The sequence below is a fragment of the Hypanus sabinus genome, chromosome 29 (genome assembly GCF_030144855.1).
Source record: "Hypanus sabinus isolate sHypSab1 chromosome 29, sHypSab1.hap1, whole genome shotgun sequence".
NCBI classification, from domain to species: Eukaryota; Metazoa; Chordata; class Chondrichthyes; order Myliobatiformes; family Dasyatidae; genus Hypanus; species Hypanus sabinus.
In genome coordinates, this window is record NC_082734.1 from 16833722 (window position 1) to 16858359 (window position 24638).

General features: G+C 47.5%; 1 protein-coding gene across 1 annotated transcript; it reads left to right on the forward strand.

Moving 5' to 3' along the window:
* The first annotated feature begins 324 nt into the window (after window positions 1-324).
* On the forward strand, window positions 325-23152 carry mcm5 (minichromosome maintenance complex component 5). The gene is made up of 16 exons (XM_059953221.1): window positions 325-601; window positions 1237-1363; window positions 2996-3124; window positions 4954-5126; window positions 6627-6782; window positions 7032-7198; window positions 9137-9308; window positions 11424-11535; window positions 14302-14445; window positions 15667-15732; window positions 16794-16970; window positions 17426-17538; window positions 18717-18845; window positions 18952-19094; window positions 21842-21969; window positions 22781-23152. The coding sequence occupies exons 1-16, from the start codon at window positions 435-437 to the stop codon at window positions 22880-22882; spliced, it is 2205 nt and encodes a 734-aa protein (XP_059809204.1). The 5' UTR covers window positions 325-434; the 3' UTR covers window positions 22883-23152.
* Window positions 23153-24638: the final 1486 nt, after the last annotated feature.

The window sequence follows — 24638 nt, forward strand, 5'->3', positions numbered from 1 at the left end:
AGACAGACTTGTCCACGGGGCCCAGCTCCTCGGTGTCCAGAATCACCCTGGACTGCAAGCGTTCTCCACAAAAGCTCTGTACTTCATGACCCTCCCGTCCGCAGCGCCCTGCTTCCGGGATGCCGACGGAACTGCAACTGGAACCCAAAGCAACGTCGCGATTGGTTCGCCCAGGGCGCCGCTGTTCTACAGAACCCCGCCTCCCGTTTACGTCATGTCCGCTCTTGTTTCGCGCCATCGTTTCACAGGAGGGCGGGGCCGTGGCTGACACTGACCAATGACCCATCGCTCTCGGTCCGGCAGCCAATCCGAGCGGAGTGGGTGGAGACTGTTGCTCGGTTTTGGCGCGAAACCCCGGCCGGCGCGGAAGCGGCAGCGAGTCCTCGGGTTGTTGTGTTCCAGTTCTCAGCTTTGTCTCTGGTGCCGGCTCCGCCATGTCCGGTTTCGATGATCCCGGTGTCTTCTACAGCGACAGCTTCGGGCCCGACCCGCAGGGCGACGATGGGCAGCTCCGCCACTCTCAGGTCAAAAAGCGGATGCGGGAGTTCCTGCGCCAGTACCGGGTGGGCAGCGACCGCACCGGCTTCACCTTCAAATACAGGTCGGTGCGGACATAGGGGAAGCGGGAGGAGGGTTTAGTTAACCAAACGCCTGTTCCTCAATACAACCCTCCCCCCCCCCCCCAGAGATCGCCGCTTCTCAACAACCCCTCCCTGTGGTTGCCCACTCCTCAACACCCCTCCCCGACCGAGATCGGACCCTATTTCTACCACCTCCACACCCCCTTCCTGCTCCCCCTGCCATTTGGAATCAAACCCTCTCACTTCCTTACTCCCTTATCTCCCTGGGCTCGTCCCTGCTGCACTTACCCCCCCCCCCCCACCCCAAGATGGATCCCAATATTCAAGCTGGCCCTTCGCCCACATCTGTCTCTTTACCCAGTCCCTCCACTGTTGTCCATCCTCCTTCCTCGGCTCGCTTTGCTTTCCTCCTTCACCATGTTAGACAGTCAAATTTAGTTTCATGCAAGTGCCAATCTGGAAGACCCTCTGGCTAGAGCTTGTGTTGTGGCTGATATCAATTCTGGATCTGTCTGCACATTTGCGCAGTGGGGGAGGAAAAGTGCTTCAAGCGGTACTTCCTTGGCTGAGTATTGCTCTGGAGGTGCTGAGGTTGTTAAGGATGCTGTGTAAATGCTGTTCTCTTTCCCTCATCATCCTCCTTACCCCATTGTAGGGATGAACTTAAACGCCACTACAACCTGGGTGAATATTGGATTGAGGTGTCTCTGGAGGACCTGAGCAGTTTCGATGAGGATCTGGCCGACCTCCTCTTGAAGCAGCCATCTGAACACCTGCCGCTGGTAAAGTTTGAGTGCATTAATGTCTACTGTGGTATTGGGGGGCTTGTCTAGTCCACACAGCCTCGGCTCTTCTCGCCTGCCTATCACCTCCCTGGTGCCCCTTTTTCTTCCTTTTCTCACGTGGTCCACTTTTAATGTCAGAGAAATGTATACAATGTGCACCCTGCAATCCTTTTTCTTCGCAAACATGTTGACTATTTATTTGTGTGTTTTGCCGATGGAGCTTGTCCAGTGCTGGTCTGTGTGCTGTTGGTCAAGGTGACTCAATCAGATCTCTTCCTGTATAAGGGGTAGATTCGGTCACCCCTTGGATGGATAATCTGGTGTTAACAGGCCATTTGAGAAGAATTGATATTTGGAGTGAGCAGGAGATTTGTTTTGACAATAATAGTTGGCAAGAAAACGTACTATTTGGCCTCATGGGTAAACCCATCTGGGGCAGTGAGGTTTTAGTAATGCATTGTTTGCAGTTGCTTTTCCCCCTCGCTGGCCAGCATTTAGACTGTGAAGGTAGAATGGTGGAACAAGAGGATGCTATTCAGTCTGTCCATCATTCCTGGGCCAGGTCAGCGACAAGATGCCCAACAGATCCCACTCCAGAGCTTCCTTTTAAACTCTTTATTCTCTTGCCCTGTCCTTTCAAGTCAGGAGCTTCAGTTTAAGGTTCAAAGTGTTTGCCTCGGATTCGCCTTCCCACAGACGGTCATAAAACAGAGAAACCTGGAACCAACCCGTTCAGAGAAAAACGTCAATCCCTCCTCATACCCACAAGCAAAAAAAAAATTGCGCTAACAGCAAGCAAAAAAGATTGAAGACGCAAGAGGCATATTTCAGTACAGTTTTACAGCATATTTCAGACGCTGTTTGCAATTCACTGCTTCAAAGGTTTCACCTTGCCTCAGTTTCCACTGTCTTTTCCCTTCTGTCTCCTCGCTGGTCACCGGGTCTTGCGTTACGAGAGACGACTTTCAAAATCCCTGGATCTGGTCACCGTCTGTATTGTGAGAGCAACCCAGGAACTAATCCATCTGGCATCCAAAAGGAATATAATAATTGTGGACGGGTGAAGCCCGTCCTGCCTAAACATTGGATCAGGAGATAAAAAAACTAGGTTCATGCCCAGTGTCAGGATGCTGCACGTTATTCAGCCCCAGTGGCCTAATAAATACAGTACTGGCTTCCTAAACCAGGGATTGTGGGTCCCCTCTGGGGTGGTGAGTTTTTAAAATGATGCCTTACATTGTTTGCAGTTCGGTTTACACTTCAAGACGTTTTTCCAATGTGAGTTTCTGCATAACCTCACATGTTGCATCTAGACATAAATGTGGCTGATAGGATGTAAAGGCTGGTGTGGCAGGTAGTGCTGCTCATCCAGGCACCATCCTGGCCTTGGCCCAGCGTGTTTGGAGCTTGTGTGTTCCCCTGGGTGCTCGAACCTGTGACAGTTGATAAGATTGTTGTAACTATAAATTATTCCTTGTGTAGATAGATGATGGGAGAATTAAACGGGGATTGACAGGCTCAGAGAGAATAGGTCAGAGGGAAGTGAGTGGGAGGATGGGTTACTGTTTACCCTGGTTGGTGGACCTTCTGGTCTTTCACAGTTGCCTCTTCTTTCCTTTGTTCCTGTAGCTGGAAGAGGCAGCGCAGGAGGTGGCAGATGAAGTGACCCGTCCCCGCCCGGCGGGTGAGGAGATCCTACAGGAGGTCCAGGTCATGCTGCACTCCGACGCCAATTGTGCCAGCATTCGCAGCTTGAAGGTAACTCGACAGAGTCAACTGTGCCCTCGGAGAGGTGGGGGGGTGTTATTTGGAAGCAAAGCCGTCACCAGAGCATGCCCAGTGTGCACCCTCTATCGAGCAGGGTTTGGTGGATATGGTCCGAGGGTGCTTCTGTGTCTCTGTGCGCTGCTTCTTATTTACGCAGTGCGGTGGCTGCATTGGCAGCTCTTGCTTCCAACTTTGTCTTGTGCAAATTGGCATTGAAGAGAACTTCCAATGCAGTGTCCAACAGTGCACGTGAAGCTGGTGTGGAACGTAGAACTCCTTGCTTGTTTTGTTAATCCTCAACACAGGATTAACCTGAAGGAAAAGACGGGAGCCCAAGAGAAGCGAGTCTTAGTTTGGGGTGGCAAGGTAGCGTAGTGGTTAACACGCTTTACAGCTCCAGCGACCTGGGTTCAATTCCTGCCGCTGCCTGTAAAGAGTTTGTACGTTCTCCTCGTGACCGTGTGGTGCTCCGGTTTCCTCCCGCAGTCCAAAGACCTTCTGGCTGGTAGGTTATTTGGTCATTGTAAACTATCCCGTGATTAAATTGGGGGATTGTTGGGCCGTGTGGCGTAAAGGGCCTGAAAGCTTTTTCTACTCTGTTAAGTGAGGTGCACATGTATCACACGACATATGAGAGTTATTTATTTTTATTTAAACCCATAATAAATTATTTAGACTAGGCATTCCCAACTTGGGGTAAATAGACCGCTTTCTTAATAGGTCTATGGCATATAAAAGTTTGGAAACCATTAATTTAAGTTAAAAATGATGTTGAATCATGCAATATTACTCAAACACTACTGAAATATTAAATGCACAATATTGATAAGTTAAGAAAGTCAATGTTACTCAGCAGTAGAATTTATTTATAGGCACCCGTTAGTCTCGTGAGACCATGGGTTTGTGCTTTGGAAGGTTTCCAGGGTGCAGGCCTGGGCAGGGTTGTATGGGAGACCGGCAGTTGCCCAGGCTGCAAGCCTTCCCCTCTCCACACCACCGATGTTGTCCAAGGGAAGGGCACTAGGATCCAAGCAGCTTGGCACCGGTGTCGTCGCAGAGCAATGTGTTGTTAAGTGCCTTGCTCAAGGACTTAACGCACTGCCTCAGCTGAGGCTCGAACCAGTGACCTTCAGATCACTAGACTGATGTCTTATCCACGTGCCAACACAGAATTTATTTGGATTGTGTAACTCCCCAGATTTTTAAAGTATCATTTCAAGTCAAGTCCCTTATATTGTCATTTCAACCATAACTGCTGTTACAGTGCATAGTAAAAATGAGACAACGTTTTTCAGGACCATGGTGTTACATGACACAGTACAAAAACTAGACTGAACTACATTTAAAAATAAATAAACAAACAAACAAGCAAATAAATAAATCTGAAATGACCAACACAAAATTATCTTTTGCCTATCGTTTGGCGATTAGGGTTGAAGCTTTGGTCTTGCATGAGTGTTATGGCTGCTGAAGTCAGTGCTGCCAAGACGTTAACTGCCAGATAAACCATGTATTCTTGGTCAGTGCTGTACTCGGAGGAATGTAGAACTGCAAAATACATTGTCTCCGTGTATGCACTGCCCGAAATTTCAAGCCTGGTGTTTTGAAAGTCAAAGTCAATCTAATCAGCCTGAAGGGGCAATTGCACTTAACCAAGTAATGATTTGCACTCATGGTTCTCAGAGCATTTAAAGATAGATTAACACTCAGAATAGAGGGATCATTCGTCATGTTGATAGATGGATAGCTATCTCTGGATTTGAAGGCAACGTTTATTAATGTGTGAACTTACAGACTGACCCTCACTCTTGCTCCTTCAGTCAGACCAGATGTCTCGGTTGGTGAAGATCCCGGGAATTGTGATCTCGGCGAGCACCGTGCGCGCCAAGGCCACCAAGATTGCCATCGAGTGTCGCGGCTGTCGCAACGTGATGAGCAACATTGCCGTCCGGCCCGGCCTGGAAGGATACGCTTTGCCTCGTAAATGTAACACGTGAGTGTGATGCCAGTGGGGAGAGAGGGGTGCTCACAGACTCGGGGACTCTCTGATTCTGACAATTAACAGAGAATGTCGAGTGCTTCCTACCAGTACCTTGATTATCTGTCAGTGTAGAGGCTGTTGCCGATTAACCGATGCTACTTTTATACAGAAGTTACTACTTGCATGCAGATATTGACCAATTGATAACCTGGTGGATGTTCATTTTCCTTATTTGTATAATCACCAATCACACTGCAGTAATACAGGTATTGATGGCCAATAGAATATGCACATTAAAAGCCAATAATACTTCCGAATTAGTAGAGTAATTGACCAATTGTAAGTGTCGTTCTATAATCTTTGCATTTTTACTTTGTCTTGGTAAACCAAATGGGTCCATTGCCCTTCTGTGCAAAGGAAGCAATATTTTTCAAGACCTTCATTGACCCACTATTTGTGAAGTATCCTTTGCTGGACATTATCTTAGCCCTTGCCTCGTTGCAATTCTGCAATTGTGGCTCAGTTGTTCCTGTGTGTTCCGATTGGAAAAAGCTTTGGGGATACCGTGTGAGGAAAGGCCGGTTAGAGGTGCTTAATCCTTTGCCCTTTCACTTGGTAGGGCTGACATGTTGGATACCATTAACTCGGTGTCAGTTGTTCATCTGATATCCTGTCTCCTTGAGTCAACGTCCAGTGCCATCGTTGCCTCCTCCAGCCGTGTAACAACACATGGATGTGTGTGTGCAGATTTGTGGGCTGTTTAAGATCGCCAGAGTCCGGAACATAATCCACATGGTGCTTGACTCTATGCCTCGATCCTGATTCATTATGGTTGTAGTGTGGCACGGTAGTGTAACGGTCAGCACAACGCTTTACAGTACAGGTGACACAGGTCCAATTCCCACCGCTGCCTGTAAGAAGTTAGTACGCCCCTGTCACCGTGTGCATTTCCTCCCTATGCTCCGGTTCCTCCCACGGCCCAAAGATGGGTCATTGTAAATTGTCCTGTGATCACACTAGGATTCAATTGGGGGATTGCTGGGTGGCTCTGTATCTCAATAAATAGATAATTGTACCAAGATACAGTGAAAAGCTTGTCTTTCACGCTGTTATACAGATTGAATCATTACAGTGTATTGGGCTAGAATAAGGTAAGACAATTACCACTCAGAATGAAGTGTAAAAACTACCAAAAGCGTGCAGTGCAGGTAAACAAAATCACAACAAGGTAGATTGTGAGGCCAATCTTATTGTACAAGAGTCTGATAAGTTGATAAAAGCTGTCCAACATGCTTGTGAAGGTACTTTTTTTTTAACCTTGACGTACTGTAAAAATATCCATGAATTGTGAGGCGCCATTCCAGCACAGCAAGAGATTCCTGGGCAGGGTAGGAACACTGGCTTGGGGCTTGCAGTTCATGAGGGGAGGGTGGCGTCTTTCCAGTGCCTGGGAGCGGGGCTGCCCTCTGAGAGTGCTGTTTGCTGAACAAAGGCGGTGTGTTTGTGTTGTAGGGATCAGGTAGGCCGGCCCAAGTGTCCTGTCGACCCGTACTTCATCATCCCCGACAAGTGCAAGTGTGTGGATTTCCAGACCCTGAAACTACAGGAGTCCCCGGACGCCGTGCCACACGGAGAGATGCCGCGACATTTGCAGCTGTATTGTGACAGGTAGGGATCTTGAGAAGGGGAAGGTCCCTCATCGACGCGGTGTAGGTGGGTGGTAGGAGGGTTCAGCGGACTCTGTCCCCGTTGATCGGGATGAGGAGTCTCTGCCTCCTGGTGGTGGGGCTGGAGCGGGCGGAGGTTGTGAGCCTCTTGCTGAACGATGGAACAGCTTTCCGGTTGATGTGCGCCAAATAGTCGGGGTTGACCACAAGTATGCTCCAGCCACTGAATGACTGCTCTCTCCACCCGCAGGTACCTGTGTGACAAGGTTGTCCCCGGCAACCGGGTCACTATTATGGGCATCTACTCGATCAAAAAGTCGGGCAGGACTGCCAACAAAGGTCGAGACCGCGTGGGCGTGGGAATCCGGGGCTCGTACATCCGAGTGGTCGGAATCCAAGTGGACACTGAGGGCACGGGTACGTTCTCTTTCCTTGGGACAGTCCTGTCCGATTGTGGCTCTCTTTGCTGCCTTATTCCTGCTATTGCCAGCTGACATGTGTATAAGATTAACACTAGATGTCTGTAGATCCTGTATCTAACATAAAATGCAACACAACACAGCCACGTTAATTATTCACGTTCTTGCCTCTTCAAAACTACAACGATCTTGCAGATCTCATGATTGATAGAAGAATGTGGAGCGGTTAAGTGTGGCACCTTTAAGGGGTTATCACCATGGCCGTAAGCTTGGAAGGAGAGTGGGGATCCGAATCGGGCTGAGATGCTGAGGAATGAGGCCTCCTTTATCCATCATCTTGTTGGCGAAGGTGCAGTTTCTGGAAAATAAGATTGACAATCTCAGGACAAGACTGTAGTGTCAGAGGCAGATCTCAATTGTTTGCTGTGCCGAGTCTTGGCTATCAGACAATCCCACAGAAGGTAGTGGATTTGGCCAGTACATCGTGGGTATGGACCTCCCAACTATTGAATACGTGTACATGAAGCGCTGTCGTAGGAATACAGCATCCATCATCAAAGATCCTCACACACCCAGGCCGTGCTCTTGTGGTTGCAATCCTGTAGAAGATACAAAAGACTCGGGCTTCGAGCTACCAGGTTCAAGAACAGTTATCACCCCTCAAGGATCAGGCTCTTGAACAAAGGATCTTATTGATCTGTTTCCACAACTAATGATCTTACATGAACGACTCTTTATCTTGTTTTTTCATGTTCTTGTTATTGTTTTATATTTGCACAGTTTGTTGTCGTCTCTGCTCTGTTCTTTCATTGATCCCGTGTACAGTTACTATTCTATAGATTTGCTGAGTTATGCCGGCAGAAAAAAATAATCTCAGGATTGTATGTAATGACGTGTACTCTGATAATAAATTTTACATAATTACGGATGCCCACCACCCAGGGCATGTCCTCTTCTCATTGTTGCCATCAGAAAGTAGGTACAGAAGCCTGAAGGCACACAGTCAGCGATTCAAGTTCAACATCTTCCCCTCCACCATCCGATTTCTACATGGAAATTGACCCCGTGAACACTACCTCACTATTTTATTTTTTTAATCTGTTTTTGCACTACTTCTTTTAATTCAACTATGTACAGGTGGCCCCCGCTTTTCGAACGTTTGCTTTACGACAGCTTGCTGTTATGAAAGACTTGCATTAGTACCTGTTTTCACTAGCCAAAGAGAATTTTTGCTTTTAAGAAAAAAAGACGCCCGCTTTATATGTGTGTTTACCGCAAGAAAGACTACAATGACCGTGAAGCCTTGTGCGGGCAGTTGTTTGTACATGTGTATGTATGCATGTACATGCTGTTTTTAAAAAATCTTTTTCCTCTCCAAATGGATTTTGGCTCGCTGCCTTCCCGAGTTTGATAAGTGAAACTACACCGTACCTACAATATTTCTGCTTTATATAGGGTGTAAATTTATCATATCATTCCTGCTTTTACTAGTGTTATTTTAGGTTTTATGTGTTACTTGGTCTGATTTGGTAGGTTATTTTTTGGGTTTGGGAACGCTTAAAAATGTTTCCCGTATAAATTAATGGTAATTGCTGCTTCGCTTTACGACATTTCGGATTACAAATGGTTTCATAGGAACGCAATGTTCCTTCGGATTGCAGGGGAAATCTATATATAGCTGTACAGTGTGCGTACTTTCTGTAGGCTTTGCTCGAAAGGAGATGGTGGGGCGAAGGATTTGCTGGAGTTGACTGAGGTTCAAGCTGAGGCTTTGTCTGGGCTGCATGAATCTGCCCCTTCATTACCTAACCCTCTGAGTAGCTAACAGTAACCGCATCAAGAGAACTTTTTTTCCCTGCCCCTGGTCTGTAGGGAATTGGGAGGATATCTCTGGCGATAGTTTCTAATCAGTTCAGTTCCTTGCTTTTCGCTCCAGGTCACGGCCTGCCTGGGACCACGTCGCCGCAGGACGAGCAGGAATTCCGCCAGCTGGCCGCCATGCCCAACGTCTATGACGTCATTTCGAAGAGCATCGCTCCCTCCATCTACGGCAGTGCCGACATCAAGAAGGCCATCAGTTGCCTGTTGTTCGGAGGCTCCAGGAAGCGGTGAGTGTTGGGTGGGGGTGATTATAGACTGCATGGAGCTTGGGCCCAGGTTTTGTCCCAGACTGAGCCCAGCAGAGAATTCTGACCATTGTGCTGGTGCTATCTATTTGAAAAGATCTTCTCCATTAGTCCGTTCTCCTCTGATCTTTACCCATTACTCGGTTAAAATATCCCTTTTGAGTATTTTTCTAAAGTCCTGATTGAATGTTGCTTTTGAATGTCCAATGCCATAACAATGTGCTGTATCTACTAAACAGTTTCCCATTTGGTTCTATTGCTAATTGCCTTATATCTCTGTCCTCACTGAAGCTTCTGCTAAAAACAATAGTTAGCCCACATCTCAGGAAAATTCTGTCTCCATTAAAGATCATCTAATGGTGTCCTTCAGTACAAGGAGGTTAACGTCTATAAGGCTTTGCGGGGTTTCTGGGTTGAGAAGTGCAAAGAAAGAGCAAATTGCACAAATGGCAAAAAAAGTGTGAAAAACACGATGTTAACCATCAAACCACGGTCGTTGAAACAGTCTGGCAAGTTCAGTTCAACTGAAACATAACCGTGTTCCTGTCATCCCAAATTGTCAGAATCCAGCAGGGCAGGTGACCATTCTTGTTTGACCTGAGTGCTCCTATAAGGAGGGTAAGACCACATCTCGACCAAAGGGAGTGTGAGGCGCTCCTTCCCTCCTCTAGCCTGCAAGTCACCCTTGGGCAAGGTGTTGCACCTGTTTGCCCCCCCCCCTCCAATCAGGGTCATGGGGGCATGGGACATACTTATTTTTTTAATGTATATTGTTAGCAAGACCTGCATTTATATTGAACCACTAATTACACTTGAGAAGTGGTAGGAGGTAACATCTTCAACTACTACAACATTCCTTGGAGTAAAGATACTCTCTTCTGGCGACTTGGAGGAAACCTTGTATGTCGTTGTATTTCCCGTTCATCTACTGCTCTTGTCCTCCTTGTTGGGTGTGAGCATGCGTTCAAGCGTTATGGTTGGAGTAGCCTAGCTGAGTAACTCAGTTACAATGCACTAGGTTGCTCCCTCTGTGGCTTACCAAAATGAAAATGCCCTGGCGGTTGGTGAACCAGTCCTCTATTCATGCTTGTACATTAAACCAATATTTAAAGCCCTCATATTCTACAGGAACTTTTAAGATACTTTATCAAATGCCTTTTGGAAATCCAGATCCGCTCCATCTACAGCTTCCCCTTCGTCTACCTGCTTGTTATATTCCCAAAGAATCACCAAGGCATGAAGGGTAATCCCTAACATAGGTAAATGGGGTTAGTATAGATGGACAGGTGTGAAAATTGGAGATGAAGGGGCTATTTGAATTCAAAAACATCAGTGAATCACTATTTCCCTCTTTTGATTTGGTTTGTTGGTTCTATGATTTTCTAAATCTGTTTTCAGAATGGATTCCAGCGTTGTCTGCAATAACAGGTTCTGGGCTGGCTGGGCCTCTCGTCTCCTGGTTTCTGCATCCTTCCTTCCTTGAAAAGGGAGTTTACATTTGTACTTCCCCGTCTGCTGCATCACAGTCAGGACCTGCGAGGTTTTGGAAGCTCTCAGCACATCCACTGTCTCTGCAACTGCTTCTTTTGATAGCGACGGTCTCTAGTGACCCGCTCGTTTACTTGGTTCCTTCACAATGATGTTCCTGTAAATTCCTTTCGTTTTGTACACCACCCCCCTCCCCAATCTCCAGGTTTTGTTTCTTACTATTTTCAGGAGGCATTTAGTGTTTTCCCTTAAATCTGTTGAGAATATTTCCTTGTGTCACTAGTAACTTCCCAGTGTAATCCTGATGCGTCCAGCGTTTATGGTACTTTCAAAGGCAACACGAGTGAATCTGCAGATGCTGGAAATAAATAAAAACACAAAATGTTGGCAGAACTCAACAGGCCGAAATGTTGTCACTACCTCCTCCCGTATTTGCTGTCTGGCCTGCTGAGTTCTACCAGCATTTTGTGTTTATAGTACTTTCCTTTTTTTTCAATACGCTCTGTGTATTGCTGTGTACGTGATACTGGACTTTCACGGAGAACGGGATTGTGCGCAGTACTGTGCGTGTGCTCTGACTGGTTTTTGGGTTTGTCCTGCCCACTGCAGGTTGCCTGACGGTCTGACAAGGAGGGGCGACATCAACCTGCTGATGCTCGGCGATCCCGGCACAGCCAAGTCACAGCTGCTGAAGTTTGTGGAGAGGTGTTCGCCCATTGGGGTAAGTGAAGGGGTCGGGCTTCTGGATCTTCGCCCATTCCGTTTATTGCTTCCCATCCCAAGTCCGTTGCGAGTCAGTTAATTGCCCGCTGTGGGTTGCCTCCAGAGTGTGGTGCTGCTGGAGGAATGTGGGGAGAATAGATTTACAGAGAAATTAGTGGGGAATGGGAGTTCCGAGCCAGCACAAACTGGATGAATTGATGTAAGGAAACCTGGAAATAGAGGGGTTAAACACACCTAGCCTACAGTTTATAAGGGTGGAAGGTGACCTCACTGTCTGTTTGTTTGTGCTTGGAGAGCTGTTGAAAGTGATGGTATCATGTAGTGAGTGTGGTGCACAGAGGGGTTCAACTGCTCCATTTTCTGCAAACTGAAAGTACACCAAGAATTCAGAGGACAAACTGTGCAATAGCCTCTCGCAGGGTTTCCACCTTTTCATGCCATAGACCCCTACAATTAACCCAGTTGGGAACCCTTGCTGGATTGCAAAGGGATGAAGCAGTAAAGGGACAAAGTCTAACTGGAATTGAACAAGGGTTTTTAGTGACACTTTGCTGGCTTTGATCTTGGATCCTAAGAAAAAACGCATTTGCTGGGTAGGAGGTGCAAGATAGGGTCACTCGAATGATTCCTACTGTTGACTGGAATGAGATTGGTTAAGCCTTTACTCATAGACTTCAGAAGAGTGAGATGTGTGACCTGATTGGGAAGGGTTAGATTGCAGAACTGACATCCGGAAACAAGCCCCCACTCTTGGGGCCAGCACCGCTTAGGACTAAGATGAGAAATTTGGCCGCAGACAAAGTTTTTCAGTTTTTATCAGAGCTCACTGATTGAGTACGCTCAAGACTATGACACAGATAAAGTGGTCACTTCAACATTTTGGTTATGGGCACCAGGCAGGAGACACCTGACCAGACCTAACGTGACCTACTCCGAACTGGGAAGGATGTAAATGGCTTCTGAGTACCCAGTTGCAGTGAATAGCTTTGTATTAAGTCCCTGTCACTTTGGTCTGTGTTAGTATTGCCCGCTATGCCTTGCCAGATCTGTGCAAACTCGCGGGTGGCTGATTTGCTGTTGTGCCTGATCCACGTATGGAGAGGCAGGTGACGGCCCAGTCAGAGCAGAAAAGAAACATTTGCCCACTAGTTCCTGCACTAACCCAATGTCCCTCAATTGCTTTATTATCCAAGAATCTAACCATCTATCTTGAATATTTTTGGCCGTTGAGGTCCCATGTCCCTCGTAGGTGCAAAATTCTGCGGATTAGTCATCCTCCAAGAGAAGAAACTTCTATGGGTTTCTGTCACAAACAGCCAACCTGGTCTGGGAAAAGTATCATTTCCATATCTGTCATGTGACATCCTGTTGTATGTTTCAGTCAGATCACCTTTCATTCTAATAAACGTGAGCGTACTGGGTCAGTGTGCTCAACTGCTTTATTTCCATGTTCGGTTACACCAACTGGAGTATGGCGCCTCATTGAAAAGCCCTGGTATCTACTGATTTTCCCTGTGAACACATTCTCCCCACATTCCAATCAATTCCCCCAGATTCTACCACTCAAACACACATGGGGCGACTTACAGTGCACGTCAACCTACTCAAGCAAGTTTTTGTGGTAGGGAGCTGGAGCATCTGGGAGAGACCCATGAGGTCACAGGGAGAACATGCCAACTCCACACAGACAGCACCTGATGTTAGAATTGAAGCCGTTTCACAGATGCTGTGAGGCAGCAACTCTCCTTGCACATCCTGCTCTGCTGTGGCAAAGCTCATCAACTGGGGATCTCGCCATTGAGGACATATGTATACAGAAAGGTGCCAGGAAGGTGAAGGGTCTCTTCCCACCCGCCCTGCTCACGGACTGTTTGCTCCACTCCCAGAAGGGAGGAGGCTGCGTAGAATCCACACCAGGACCACCAGGCTCAAAAGTAGTTACTTTCCCCAAGGAGAAAGGCTGATCAATACCCTCAGTCCCCACCCCACCAGCACTACTTTATCATTTCTTGTCCGTCAACGTGTGTGTGTGTGTGTGTGTGTGTGTGTGTGGACGTATATACACAGGTCCCCCCCCCCCACGCTTTACGCTTCGCTTTAAGTCGCTTTGCTTTTACGAAAGACCTACATTAATAACCTGTTTTCGCATTACAAAGAGGACTTTCACTTTTACAAAAAATTTTCCGTGTAAATTAATGGTTCTTCGCTTTACACCATTTCGGCTAAGAAAGGTTTCGTAGGAATGCTCTACTTTTGTAGGGGGGGGGGGAAACACCTGTATATATGTGTGTTTATACATATATTTATGTCGATTGTGTATAAACTATATTATGTATTTAATTTTTTTTACTGTTGTGTTGACTCTCTTACTGTGTTAGTTTTGTGCTGCTTTGGATCCTGAGTTACAATTATTTTGTTCTCCTTTACACTTTTATACTGGAAAAGGCATCAAAGAATCTTGAATTCCCCTCCCGGGGGTTAAACTGGTGAACTTTCACTGCATTCCCTCTATCAGAAAGGAAAGACCAGTTACAGACGACACTGTTAAAGTTAATATCACCCTCTGTCCCTCTAGCTTCCAGCCCCTGCCCGCTGGGACCTCTGCACAGCTCCATCGCCCCATGGACCCCAGGGGCAGCTGTGGCTGCATTGCTCTATCCCGTGATTGCTTGTTGCCTCGAGGGGTGCAGTGGGGTGGGAGGGGGAGCCCCGAACAGAGGCCGTGGCTGTTTCTCCGCTAATGGAACTCTTTGTCCTGGCGCAGGTGTACACCTCCGGGAAGGGGAGCAGCGCGGCTGGGCTGACTGCTTCCGTCATGCGAGATCCGTCCTCTCGGAATTTCATCATGGAGGGCGGCGCCATGGTTCTGGCTGATGGAGGTGTTGTCTGCATTGATGAGTTTGACAAGGTAAAACGTGGATACCATCAGTGTTGCACTAGGAGACAGTTGTGAGGAGATGGTCTGTGTTATGTTCTTGGGGTGGATAGCAAACTTTATTGCAGACCAGGGTTGTCTGGATCAAGGCCAGCTACTGACTTAGGCCCTTCTGTTTGTTCAGTGTTCAGAGCGAGACTGCCAGCTATTGCCTTTTCCTATTTGCCCTTACGATGCCCTAGAGCTATTGAAGGAACTGTTGCTATTCCTCTGAAGGTACTGCCACAGTACGAGGCACGAGAGAGACTGTCGATGTTGAGAATCTGGATCAGCGTGCCCAAAAAACAATGCTGGAGGAACTCAGCTGGTCAGGCAGCATCTGTGGAGGAAAATGATCAGTCAGTGTTTTGGGCTGAGGCCCTTCACCAGGACTGTCTCCCAGGATCTCTGCTCGAAAGGTCAGCCATCCATAGATGCTGCCTGAGCCAAGTTCTCAAAGTTCCAAGTAATTTTATTATCAGAGTACATATATGTCACCACATACAACCCTGAGATTCATTTTTCTGCGGGCATACTCGGCAAATCTATAGAATAGTAACTATAACAGGATCGATGGAATGTCAACCGGAGAGCAGAAGATGACAATGTGCAAATACAAATAAATAGCAATAAATAATGAGAACATGAGATAACGAGATGGTCCTTAAATTGAGATCATTGGTTGTGGGAACATTTCAGTGGATGGGCAAGTGAGTGTAGTTAGCCCCTTTGTTCAAGAGCCTGATTGTTGAGGCAAGTAACTTTTCTTGAACCTAGTCGTGCAAGTCCTGAGGTTCTTGTATCTTCCACCTGATGGCAGCAGTGAGAAAAGTGCGTGACCTGAGTGGTGAGGATCTCTGGTGATGAATGCTGCTTTTCTACAGCCGTATTTCATGTAGATGTGCTCAATGGTTGGGAGGGATTTACCTGTGATCTGTTACCTTTTGTAGGATTTTACCTTCAAGGACAATGGGGGAAAAATATAATTCGTGAAAATCTACACACCACCACTTACCTAGTGCCTCCAGGCACCTATTATTCTGAGTAAAAAAGAATCCTTCCCACGTGGCCTGTTGGGTGTGGGAAGGGTCAGAAAGTGCTGGGGTTTACTTGTGCACACATCCCAGGACTGGAAAATGAGATTTGATGGGTGCACTGGTTCTAGTTCCTAGTTCATTGCCTGTTTTGCTGACCGGTTTTGTTCTGTCTCCCCAGATGCGAGAAGATGACCGAGTGGCGATTCACGAAGCCATGGAGCAGCAAACTATCTCCATTGCCAAGGTGAGGAAGGGGTGTCAGTCCAGAGCGCCTAGGGACTGGTGTACGGTTATGGAAATGGAGTTGACCAAGTACCAGGAGATGGTGTCCTCGACAGGAAATCTGTGTATTATACTCATGCCAGAGAGAAGATGCTAACTGGGGAGTGGATTGAGATACTTCGCAGACAGGGTGGAATGGAGGCCACATGGGCACAGGAGCATGTGTGGATCTCAGAGCTAAATGTGGATTGGAGTGTTGTAGGGAGGATAGATTTCATGTGGGAGTGATACCTGGGCCAAATATCGTGCGATGCAGCCAGACTGACAATAGTTAAAGAAATAATTGAGGTACGTAACAAAGGGAACACAGTGCCTGGGGGGGGGGAGGGATAGGGGAGCAGTATTCATATCGACTGCACAGACTAAATTCAGCAAGGTAGCCTTAAGGATGAATTTGTGGTTTTTGTTCAAAGTGTAGGGTAGTTATGAGGAAAGGTTAAGGGGGACAGATTGGTCAGGGGAAGTAGAGGGGAGGAGGCAGGAGTGAAGGTTTTGGAGACAGGGTTTTTGCAGGGAGGAATTAGGGGTGAGGGAAATAAAAATTAACAAAAGAGGATGGTTAAGAATCGTGTGACAGTGTGTGAGATGAGGAAAGGCATAATATCTGTTTTTCAAATTTTGAAGTTCCAACAGTATTTCAAAATGTTCAACTGATTGGTTGCTGGGTTAGAGTGTATAGTAGAAGAAAATTGGATGGATTTTGTTTTGTGCAACTGATGGGCTGGTGTAAGATGTGGGTTGCCATTTTAATCATGGACAGAGTGAGGTGCAACTGTTCCAGTATTCTTGGAAGAGGTTTGTCTGGTTTTCAGGGTGAGGGTTGCCATGGTTACTGTAGGTCACGGTGTGGCTTGCAGTGGTAATCTCGTGGTGACTGGACGCTGTGGAGATTTTTGCCAGGGGCATTCCTGCAGAGGAGATTGATGTTTCGTGGGAGCCCTACTTTGAACATCTGGTGTTGGCCAGGGTTTCTTTGGAAAATCTGTTGCTGGGGAATTGACGGGAAATGTCCTCCCCGTGCAGGCCGGCATCACAACCACCCTGAACTCCCGCTGCTCCGTGTTGGCCGCAGCAAACTCTGTCTTCGGCCGGTGGGATGACACCAAAGGAGAGGAGAACATTGATTTCATGCCAACTATCTTGTCCCGGTTCGACATGATCTTCATCGTGAAGGATGAGCACAATGAGGAGAGAGATGTGGTGAGTGCCGGGGAATGAAGAAAGAATCTTGTGTCTGGGGCGGAGGTAGGTTAGCGTGGAATCTGAAAAGGCTTCATCTTTGATCCTTTTCAAAATGGGAGCAAGATATTCAGCCCTTTCATTTTGTTCCCCTTGTTATCATGGTTCTTTTATGTTTGCCTCCACTTGCCCATCTGAAAGTTATTGCTTCCAATTCCTTTTGTTGCCTTCTTCCAGTAACTCCTGGGCAGCAGCAATATCTGGTGCTCTGATCGGCAATGGCTGCCTGGCCAGAATCAGATTGCCCTCGGTGGGGAGGGTAGTGCCTGTGCTGGAGTGGGCTGAGTCTACAACCCTGTGCATTCCATACCCGGCGTTGACGCGACCAGTTGGAATGCTCGCGGTGGGCCGGTGGGTCTGGCTTTTGCTTCCTTACGGTGTCTCTGCCTCACTTTGTCCTCCGTCCCCTCGCCCAGGTTCTGGCCAAGCACGTCATGAACGTGCACCTGAGCGCCCTGACGCAGACGCACGCCGTGGAGGGGGAGATCGAGCTCAACAAGCTAAAAAAGTACATCGCCTACTGCCGCACGTAAGTGGCCGGCCGCTGTTGTACCGCTTGTGCCCCGTACCGTGCTCACACGGTCAATGTGCCTCTGAAAGGGACATCTAAGGAATGATGTGCTGGGCCTTGAGAGGATCCGGGGGGCGGTTTGCAAGAAAATCCTGGGAAAAGGCTTAAATTATGAGGAGCATTTGATGCGCTCTCTGGAGTTCAGAAGGAGGGGGTGGGAGGGGAGGTTTCCATTAGAGAGGAGTTTAGACCCAGAGGGCATAGCATGAAGGGATCTCCCTTTAAATCTGAGATCATGAATCTCTTCATTCAGAGGGTGGTGAATCTGTGGGATTTGTTATCACAGAGGACTGTGAAGGCCAAGTCATATGTATTTAAGGCAGAGACTGATAAGTTCTTAATTGGTAACAAGGTAAAGGACTATGGGAAGAAGCCAAGAGAATGGGGTTGTATAAGAATCCGTCATCACTGAATGGCAGTGCAGGCGGCCATAATGGTCTAATTGCACCAATACCTTAATTCTTTATCAATCTTTTATTGAGTTTCCAGTGGATAAATATAATAATGGTAGAGAGATCGGGATTACATTAGTAACAGTTAACGAATACAGAAACAGACTCCGAGTAGCGTGTGATCTAAGCCTCCCCATCTCTTAGTAACTGAACATGAAAAAAGAATTTTTTTTACAAGAACAAAAAAAGTCCCCCTAAACTTTAAGCGAAACAAAAGCTGGGCTGCCATGTTTCATCAGTTAAAATTGTTATTTGTCATTAACTCCGCTCCTCTATACACCAACAGAAAGTTATTGAGAAGGATTCGGAAAAGGTCAGCTTACATCACATGAAAGTGTTGAATAAATGGCCGCCAAGTTCCTTCAAATTTAACCAAAGTGTCGATAGTGCCACTCCTAATTTTTCCAAGTTTAAACATGTTATAGTTTGGGAAAACCATTGAAATGTAGTAGAAGGAATATCTCAGGTCTTGTAGAGTTTGGGTCCCATTGAAGTGACTTAATACTGGGGTCTCCTCTGAATGCCACCATAATGCCATGGATCACCCTGGATGTGATGTCCTTTGTGGGCAGATGGATTGGTGCTGATGTCTGCCCAGGCATGTGGGTCAGTCACCAGGGTGGTGCTGATCGGGAGAAGTGCCAGTGAGGTTCGATGGTGCCTAATCTGCCCTCTCTCCAACAGGAAGTGTGGCCCGAGGCTCTCGGCTGAGGCTGCGGAGAAGCTGAAGAATAAGTACATCCTGATGCGGAGCGGAGCGCGGGAGCACGAGCGGGAGAGTGACCGTGCCAGCAGTATTCCCATCACAGTCAGGTCAGCAGCGGGACGGGGACCCAATCCGGCCGGGGGTGAGGTGTGCCTAGACGGTCTGTGTGCTCACTCCACTCTTCCCGCGCTCACCTTTCTCTTCCTCTTGCAGGCAGCTGGAGGCCATTGTTCGCACCTCAGAATCGCTGGCGAAAATGAAGCTGCAGCCGTTCGCCACGGAGCGGGACGTGGAGGAGGCGCTGAGGCTTTTCCAGGTCTCCACGCTGGATGCGGCGCTGTCCGGCAGTCTGGCTGGTGAGTGGGAGCCGGCCAGAGTGAGATTGGTGCTTTGGTGCCCTTGGCTGGATGTGGGGGGGTGGGGGGGGGGGTCACAGAGTATGGGACAGCTCGGCTATGGGCCATCTGGCCCACAATGTCTGCGGCTTATTCATGACTCTACCTAAAAGCCTCTTAAACACCGCTATCCTATCTGCTCCTAGGGGTAACACCCTAGTGTAGTGGTTAGGACAGTACTTGCAACCCAGGTTCAATTCCCAACGCTGTCTGTAGGCATTTGTACATCCTCTCCATATCCACGTGGGTTTCCTCCCACAGTCCAAGGACGTACTGGTTGGTAAGTTAATTGATCAATGTAAATTGCCTGTAATTAGGCTAGGATTAAATCAGGGGGTTGCTAGGCGATGTGGCTCGAAGGGCTTTGTCTAAATAAAAGTACTCTTGTCCCTGGCAGCCTGCTACAGGCACTATCACTCTTTTCAAATAATAAAATCTTGCCTCACGCAGCTCTCGCATTACCTCTGGTATATGACATCTCTAACCTGGGGAAATTGATTCTGGCTCTCTACCCTATCTATGGTTTTCAGTTCTCTCCTCAGCCTCTGCCATTCCAAAGAAACTAATGCAAGCTGCCAAACATCTCCTTTTAACTCTAGAGTAGACAATATCATTGAGAGGGGTACAGGCGAGGTTTTCCAAGCATCCGCTTCTAACCTGGAATCAACCAGAATTGCACGCAGTGTTCCAAATGCCAACTACTCAAGCTTTTATATAACTGTAATGATATCCTGACTCTTGTACTTAGTGCCCCTAGCAGTGAAGGCTAGCATACCTTATGCTCTCTTTATCATCTTTAATACTTGTGTGGCCACTTACAGTGAATTATAGACTTGGTCCCCAACATTCTTCAGTCTGTCGATGCTGTTGCTGCCACTAACTGTATACTTCCTCCTTTGATCTCCCGAAGTACGTTCCCTCACACTTGTGCAGATTAAACTCCAGTTGCAAGAAGTTCATAAACCCTTTGCACTAACCTGGTTTTCTGCGTTAATTACTCAAAGTGTGGTCTGATCATCTTCTAAGTCATAATAGTATGCAAACACAATCTGCCACAGACTAATAACACACAAACAATTGTACTTTTCATGTCTTTATTGAACACGTTGTTTAATCCTTCACAGTCCAGACTAGAAAAAGTACTGTATGTCAACCCTTGTAATTAATCATTTGTAGAACCTCCTTTAGCACCAATAACCTCCACCAAACGTTTCCTGTAGCTGCAAAACAGTGAGGAGGAATTTTATACCATTCCTCCATGCAGTTCATCGATATTTCTGGGATATCAGGTCATGCCACAGCATCTGAATAGGGTTAAGGTCTGGATTCTTTGACTCAGCCATTCCAAAACATGTTTTCTTCTTTTTAAATCATTCTGCTGTTGGTTCACTCTGGTGTTTCGTATTATCTTGTTGCATTGTCATCGCTAGCCTGACATTTTCTTTTAAAGTGCATTGATGCAATTTTGAATTCATTGTTCCTTCAACAATTGCAAGCTGTCCAGTTCCTGAGGTGACATGATGCTCCTTCCATCTTGCTTCAGTTAGGGATGAGATTTTGTGTTGATGTGCAGTGCCCTTTATCCTCCAAACGTAGCAGTGTGCATTTCTGCCAAAAATTTTGGCTTTTGCCTCACCTGTCCACATAACGTTGTCCCAGAAGCGTCCCAACCAGGTCATCTTTTGCAAACTTGAAACGTGCAGTAATGGTTTTTATTTTGAAGAGCAGTGGTTTCCTCTGTGGTGTCCTTCCATGAGCAGTATCATTCTTATAGTGGACACATGAACAGAGACTTCAGTAAATTCTAGAGGGTTCTTTATCACCTCCTTCAGCGTGGCGCATTGTGCCCTTGGTGTGCTCTTTGCAGGATGCCCATTCCTAGGGAGATTGGCATCAATACCGACTTTCCTCCATCTGTAGACAATCTCTCTCACTGTGTACTGATGAACACTCCGGTCTTTAGAAATGCTTTTGTAACCTTTTTCAGCTTCATGCATCTTTACAATTCTTCTTCATGAGTCTTTTGAAAATTGTTTAGATTGAGGCATGGCATAAACTGATCTTTCTTGAGAAGAGCAAGCTTTGTCAGTAACCTGACTTTGTGTCTTTTTTGTAGAGCAGGACACCTCTACAATCCACACCTCCAATCTCATCCCACTTATTGGAACACGTGACTCCAAATAGCTTTTGTAGAAGGCATTACCCCAGAGGATCACAGACCTTTTTTAAACTTGGACTGTGATTGTTTAGATAGTGTTCTCTGTATTGATGAGAAGTACCACTGTTTGTGTGTTATTAGTTTAGGCAGATTGTGTTTGTCTGTTATTGTGGCTTAAATGAAGACCACATTTTATGAGTAATTAACACAGAAAACTAGGTAATTGCAAAGCATTCACATCTTATTCTTGCAACTGTGCATCTGTTAATCTGTTAATGTGCAACTTAATCTTTTGACAAACTTCACTGCCAATTTTTGTGTTACTGCAAATTTACTAATCCACGCATCTACATTTTTATTAGTCATTTGTATCACAGAGGTCCCAGCACTGATCCCTGGGATCACAGGGTTCTGCAAGTATTGGGTCTGACAGTGAGTTGGTGGATTTAACTGTAGCTCTATGGTTCGGAAGGGGTCAAGGGGCAGTTTGGTGCTTGGGAGGTGTCAGCGGTGTGTCGGACTCTGCCCCAACATGGCCCGTTGTTCGCAGGAGTGGAGGGCTTCACCACGGCAGAGGACCAGGAGATGCTGTCACGTATCGAGAAGCAACTGAAACGTCGCTTTGCCATCGGGTCGCAGGTGTCTGAGCACAGCATCGTCCAGGATTTCCTGAAGCAGGTGAGTGCCTCTGTGCGGAGCCACGTCACTGGGTTGTGGGGCTGAATGACCTCCCTCTCCCTGACGGTCATGCAGGGAGCAAAAGAAGAGAGTGCTGTCTGCACTACAGTCAACGCTGGCGGGCCACTGACCGAGGCGGTTGTTGCTGAGGACTGGTGGGGTGCGGTTAAACTGGCAGTGTTGACTGACCCCCCCCCCCCCCCCCCCCCCCTTTCCCAGGAGTTTGTGGTTGGGCTGAGATTGGGGCTGGGACAGCAGGGTGCCAAGTGGTGGGGAGCCCGTGGATGCCACAGCACAGTTACGAGATGTGCTGGGGGTTGTTCATCTATCATGGTGGTCGGCAAGCTTGAAGTAAGCCCTGGATGAGGTGAGGGAAGTCCTAGTTGAGCCGGCAGATCTGTCCGACCCAAGTCACTTCCTCCTCAGCTGATGTTCCAAACTCTTTTGGTGGTGAGATCTCAGTCTGAACCAGGGTGTTCATTGGGTCGCGGTGCTGGTGGTATCTAACTTCTTGTTAGAGCAGGACAGCCAGCCCAGAAGGCCAGTGCAAGCTCAGGCTTGTGATGTCGGTATTCCCTCTGTGTGTGCTGTGAGCAGTGAGGCATGCACTGTCACAGAAACCCTGTCCCATCACACACCCATTGTTCATGAGCTGTGCCTTGATAGAAGGGCGGCTGCACTCATTGGAGGACTTGGCCCCAGGAAAGAGGGCAAAGGACCTCGCGATGCGGTGCACCTTCCCGCCCACAGGCCTCGCTCTCGCACCCCCGCATTGAGTGTCATTTGTTTTTTATTTTTTAACTCCTCGCAGAAGTACCCGGAGCATGCCATCTACAAAGTCCTTCAGCTGATGATGCGTCGGGGGGAGATCCAGCATCGCATGCAGCGCAAGGTGCTTTACCGTATCAAGTGATGGCCGCCGCCCGGCCTGAGAGAGACGAGGTGACTCCTGCAAGAATGGCAGTTCTGGGTGCCCCTGTCCGATGGTGCTCACCCATAGCCCTTCCTATCTCCCATCCCAGCCAGGTCACTGGTAGTCAAACCGGACAATAAACCGTGTCCCAGCTCCGAACGCACTTCATCCGGGCTGAATTTTTACCTACCTTGATTTTGATAAAGAAAGGAGTTTGTCACACACAACACAGCTGCTTTTGTTATTCCCTAATAAAGTTGCTTGTCAGAATGAATTGTGTTCCTGTGTTCTCAATAGGTTTCAAATGGGTACATTTAATGTCAGGTAAGTGTATACAACATACATCCTGAAATTCTTTTTCTTCGCAAACATGCATGAAAGCGGAGTGCCCCAAAGAATGAATGACAGTTAAATGTCAGAACCCCAAAGCCCCCCTCCCACGCAGTAGCAAATTGACGACCTATCATACATCACCAGCTCCCACTGATGCCCTCCGTCCCCTGGACTGTCGCTGCACCCAGATCTCTTAAGAGGCATCGCAGCTCGTGATTGTGAGTGTCTGCCAATGCGGTGTGGAAAGGGTGCAAGCTTCGAATGGTAGATGAGTGACCACCAGGAGCAGCAGGGGGAGTAATCAGTCAGTGTGGGGTTCCCATCGGTGGATGCTGCTGGGGAGAGGGGTGACCTGCCAGGGCACAGCAGCAGCCAGGCCAGTGGAACTGGCCAGCTCTGAGGCTCAACTGGGAAGGGTAAAGTCAGGCAGAACGCTAGTGAAAGGAGATTTGATTGCTGGGGGTGGGGGGGGGGGGGGAGAGATGAACAGGAGATTCTGTGGCTGTGAAAGTGATCGGGTTGATGTGTTCCCTCCCAGGTGATAGGGTCACAGATGTCTCGGGAATGGCTGCAGAATATTCTCAAGAGGGGAGGGTGGGCAGCCAGCCAGAGTTTGTGGTGCATGTTGACACCAGTGACATGGGCAGAAAGGGGGAAAAGGTCCTGTGCAGTGAGTATAAGGAGTTAGCAAAGAGGAACCTGATGGTAATCCTGGATTACTCAGTACCATGAACAGGTCAGGGCAAGAACAGACTGATGGCACAGGTGAAGGAGTAGCTGAGGAACTGGTGCAGGGGGCAGGATTAGGATTTAATGATGGGATTTATGGCTTTTTAGTTGATGGAGGGGCAGGCAGTAAGAAGTCTGAAGGTTTTGGATAGATTTGGAGAATGGGCAAAAAAGCAGCAAATGGAATATAGTTAAGGAAGTGTATGGTCGTACTTTGAAAGTGTGGACTTTTTAAAATCTGGAGTAATTTCAAAAATCAGGTGTGAAAGGACTTGAGAGTCTTCGTGCGGGATTCTTTAAAAGTTAACTTACAGGTTGAGTCAGTGGTAAAGGAGGCAGATGCAATGTTAGCATTCAATTCGATTGGCTAGAATGGGTGCAATGCTGAGGCTTTATAAGGCATTGGTCAGACCACACTTGGAGTATTGTGAGCTGTTTATCTAAGAAGACTGCTGGCATTGGAGAGGGTCCGGAGTAGATTCTGGGAACGATAGGGTAAATGTACACAGAGCATTCGATAGCTCTGGGACAGTACTTGCTGTAATTTTAAGAAGAATGGCGCGGTGGGGGTTCTTACTGAAACCTGTTGAAAGGCCTAGATAAAGTGGACCTGCAGAGAATGTTTCCTATAGTGGGTGAGGCTAGGACCAGAGGACACAGCCTCAGAATAGAGAGATGTCCATTTAGAACAGAG

What these genes read in the sequence shown, in the direction of transcription:
- mcm5 (XM_059953221.1), top strand. Translation starts at nt 435, where the DNA reads ATGTCCGGTTTCGATGATCCCGGTGTCTTCTACAGCGACAGCTTCGGG. An exon ending in CATCTGAACACCTGCCGCTG is followed by an intron (nt 1,364 to 2,995) that starts GTAAAGTTTGAG and finishes TTGTTCCTGTAG; the next exon opens with CTGGAAGAGGCAGCGCAGGA. An exon ending in TTCGGAGGCTCCAGGAAGCG is followed by an intron (nt 9,309 to 11,423) that starts GTGAGTGTTGGG and finishes TGCCCACTGCAG; the next exon opens with GTTGCCTGACGGTCTGACAA.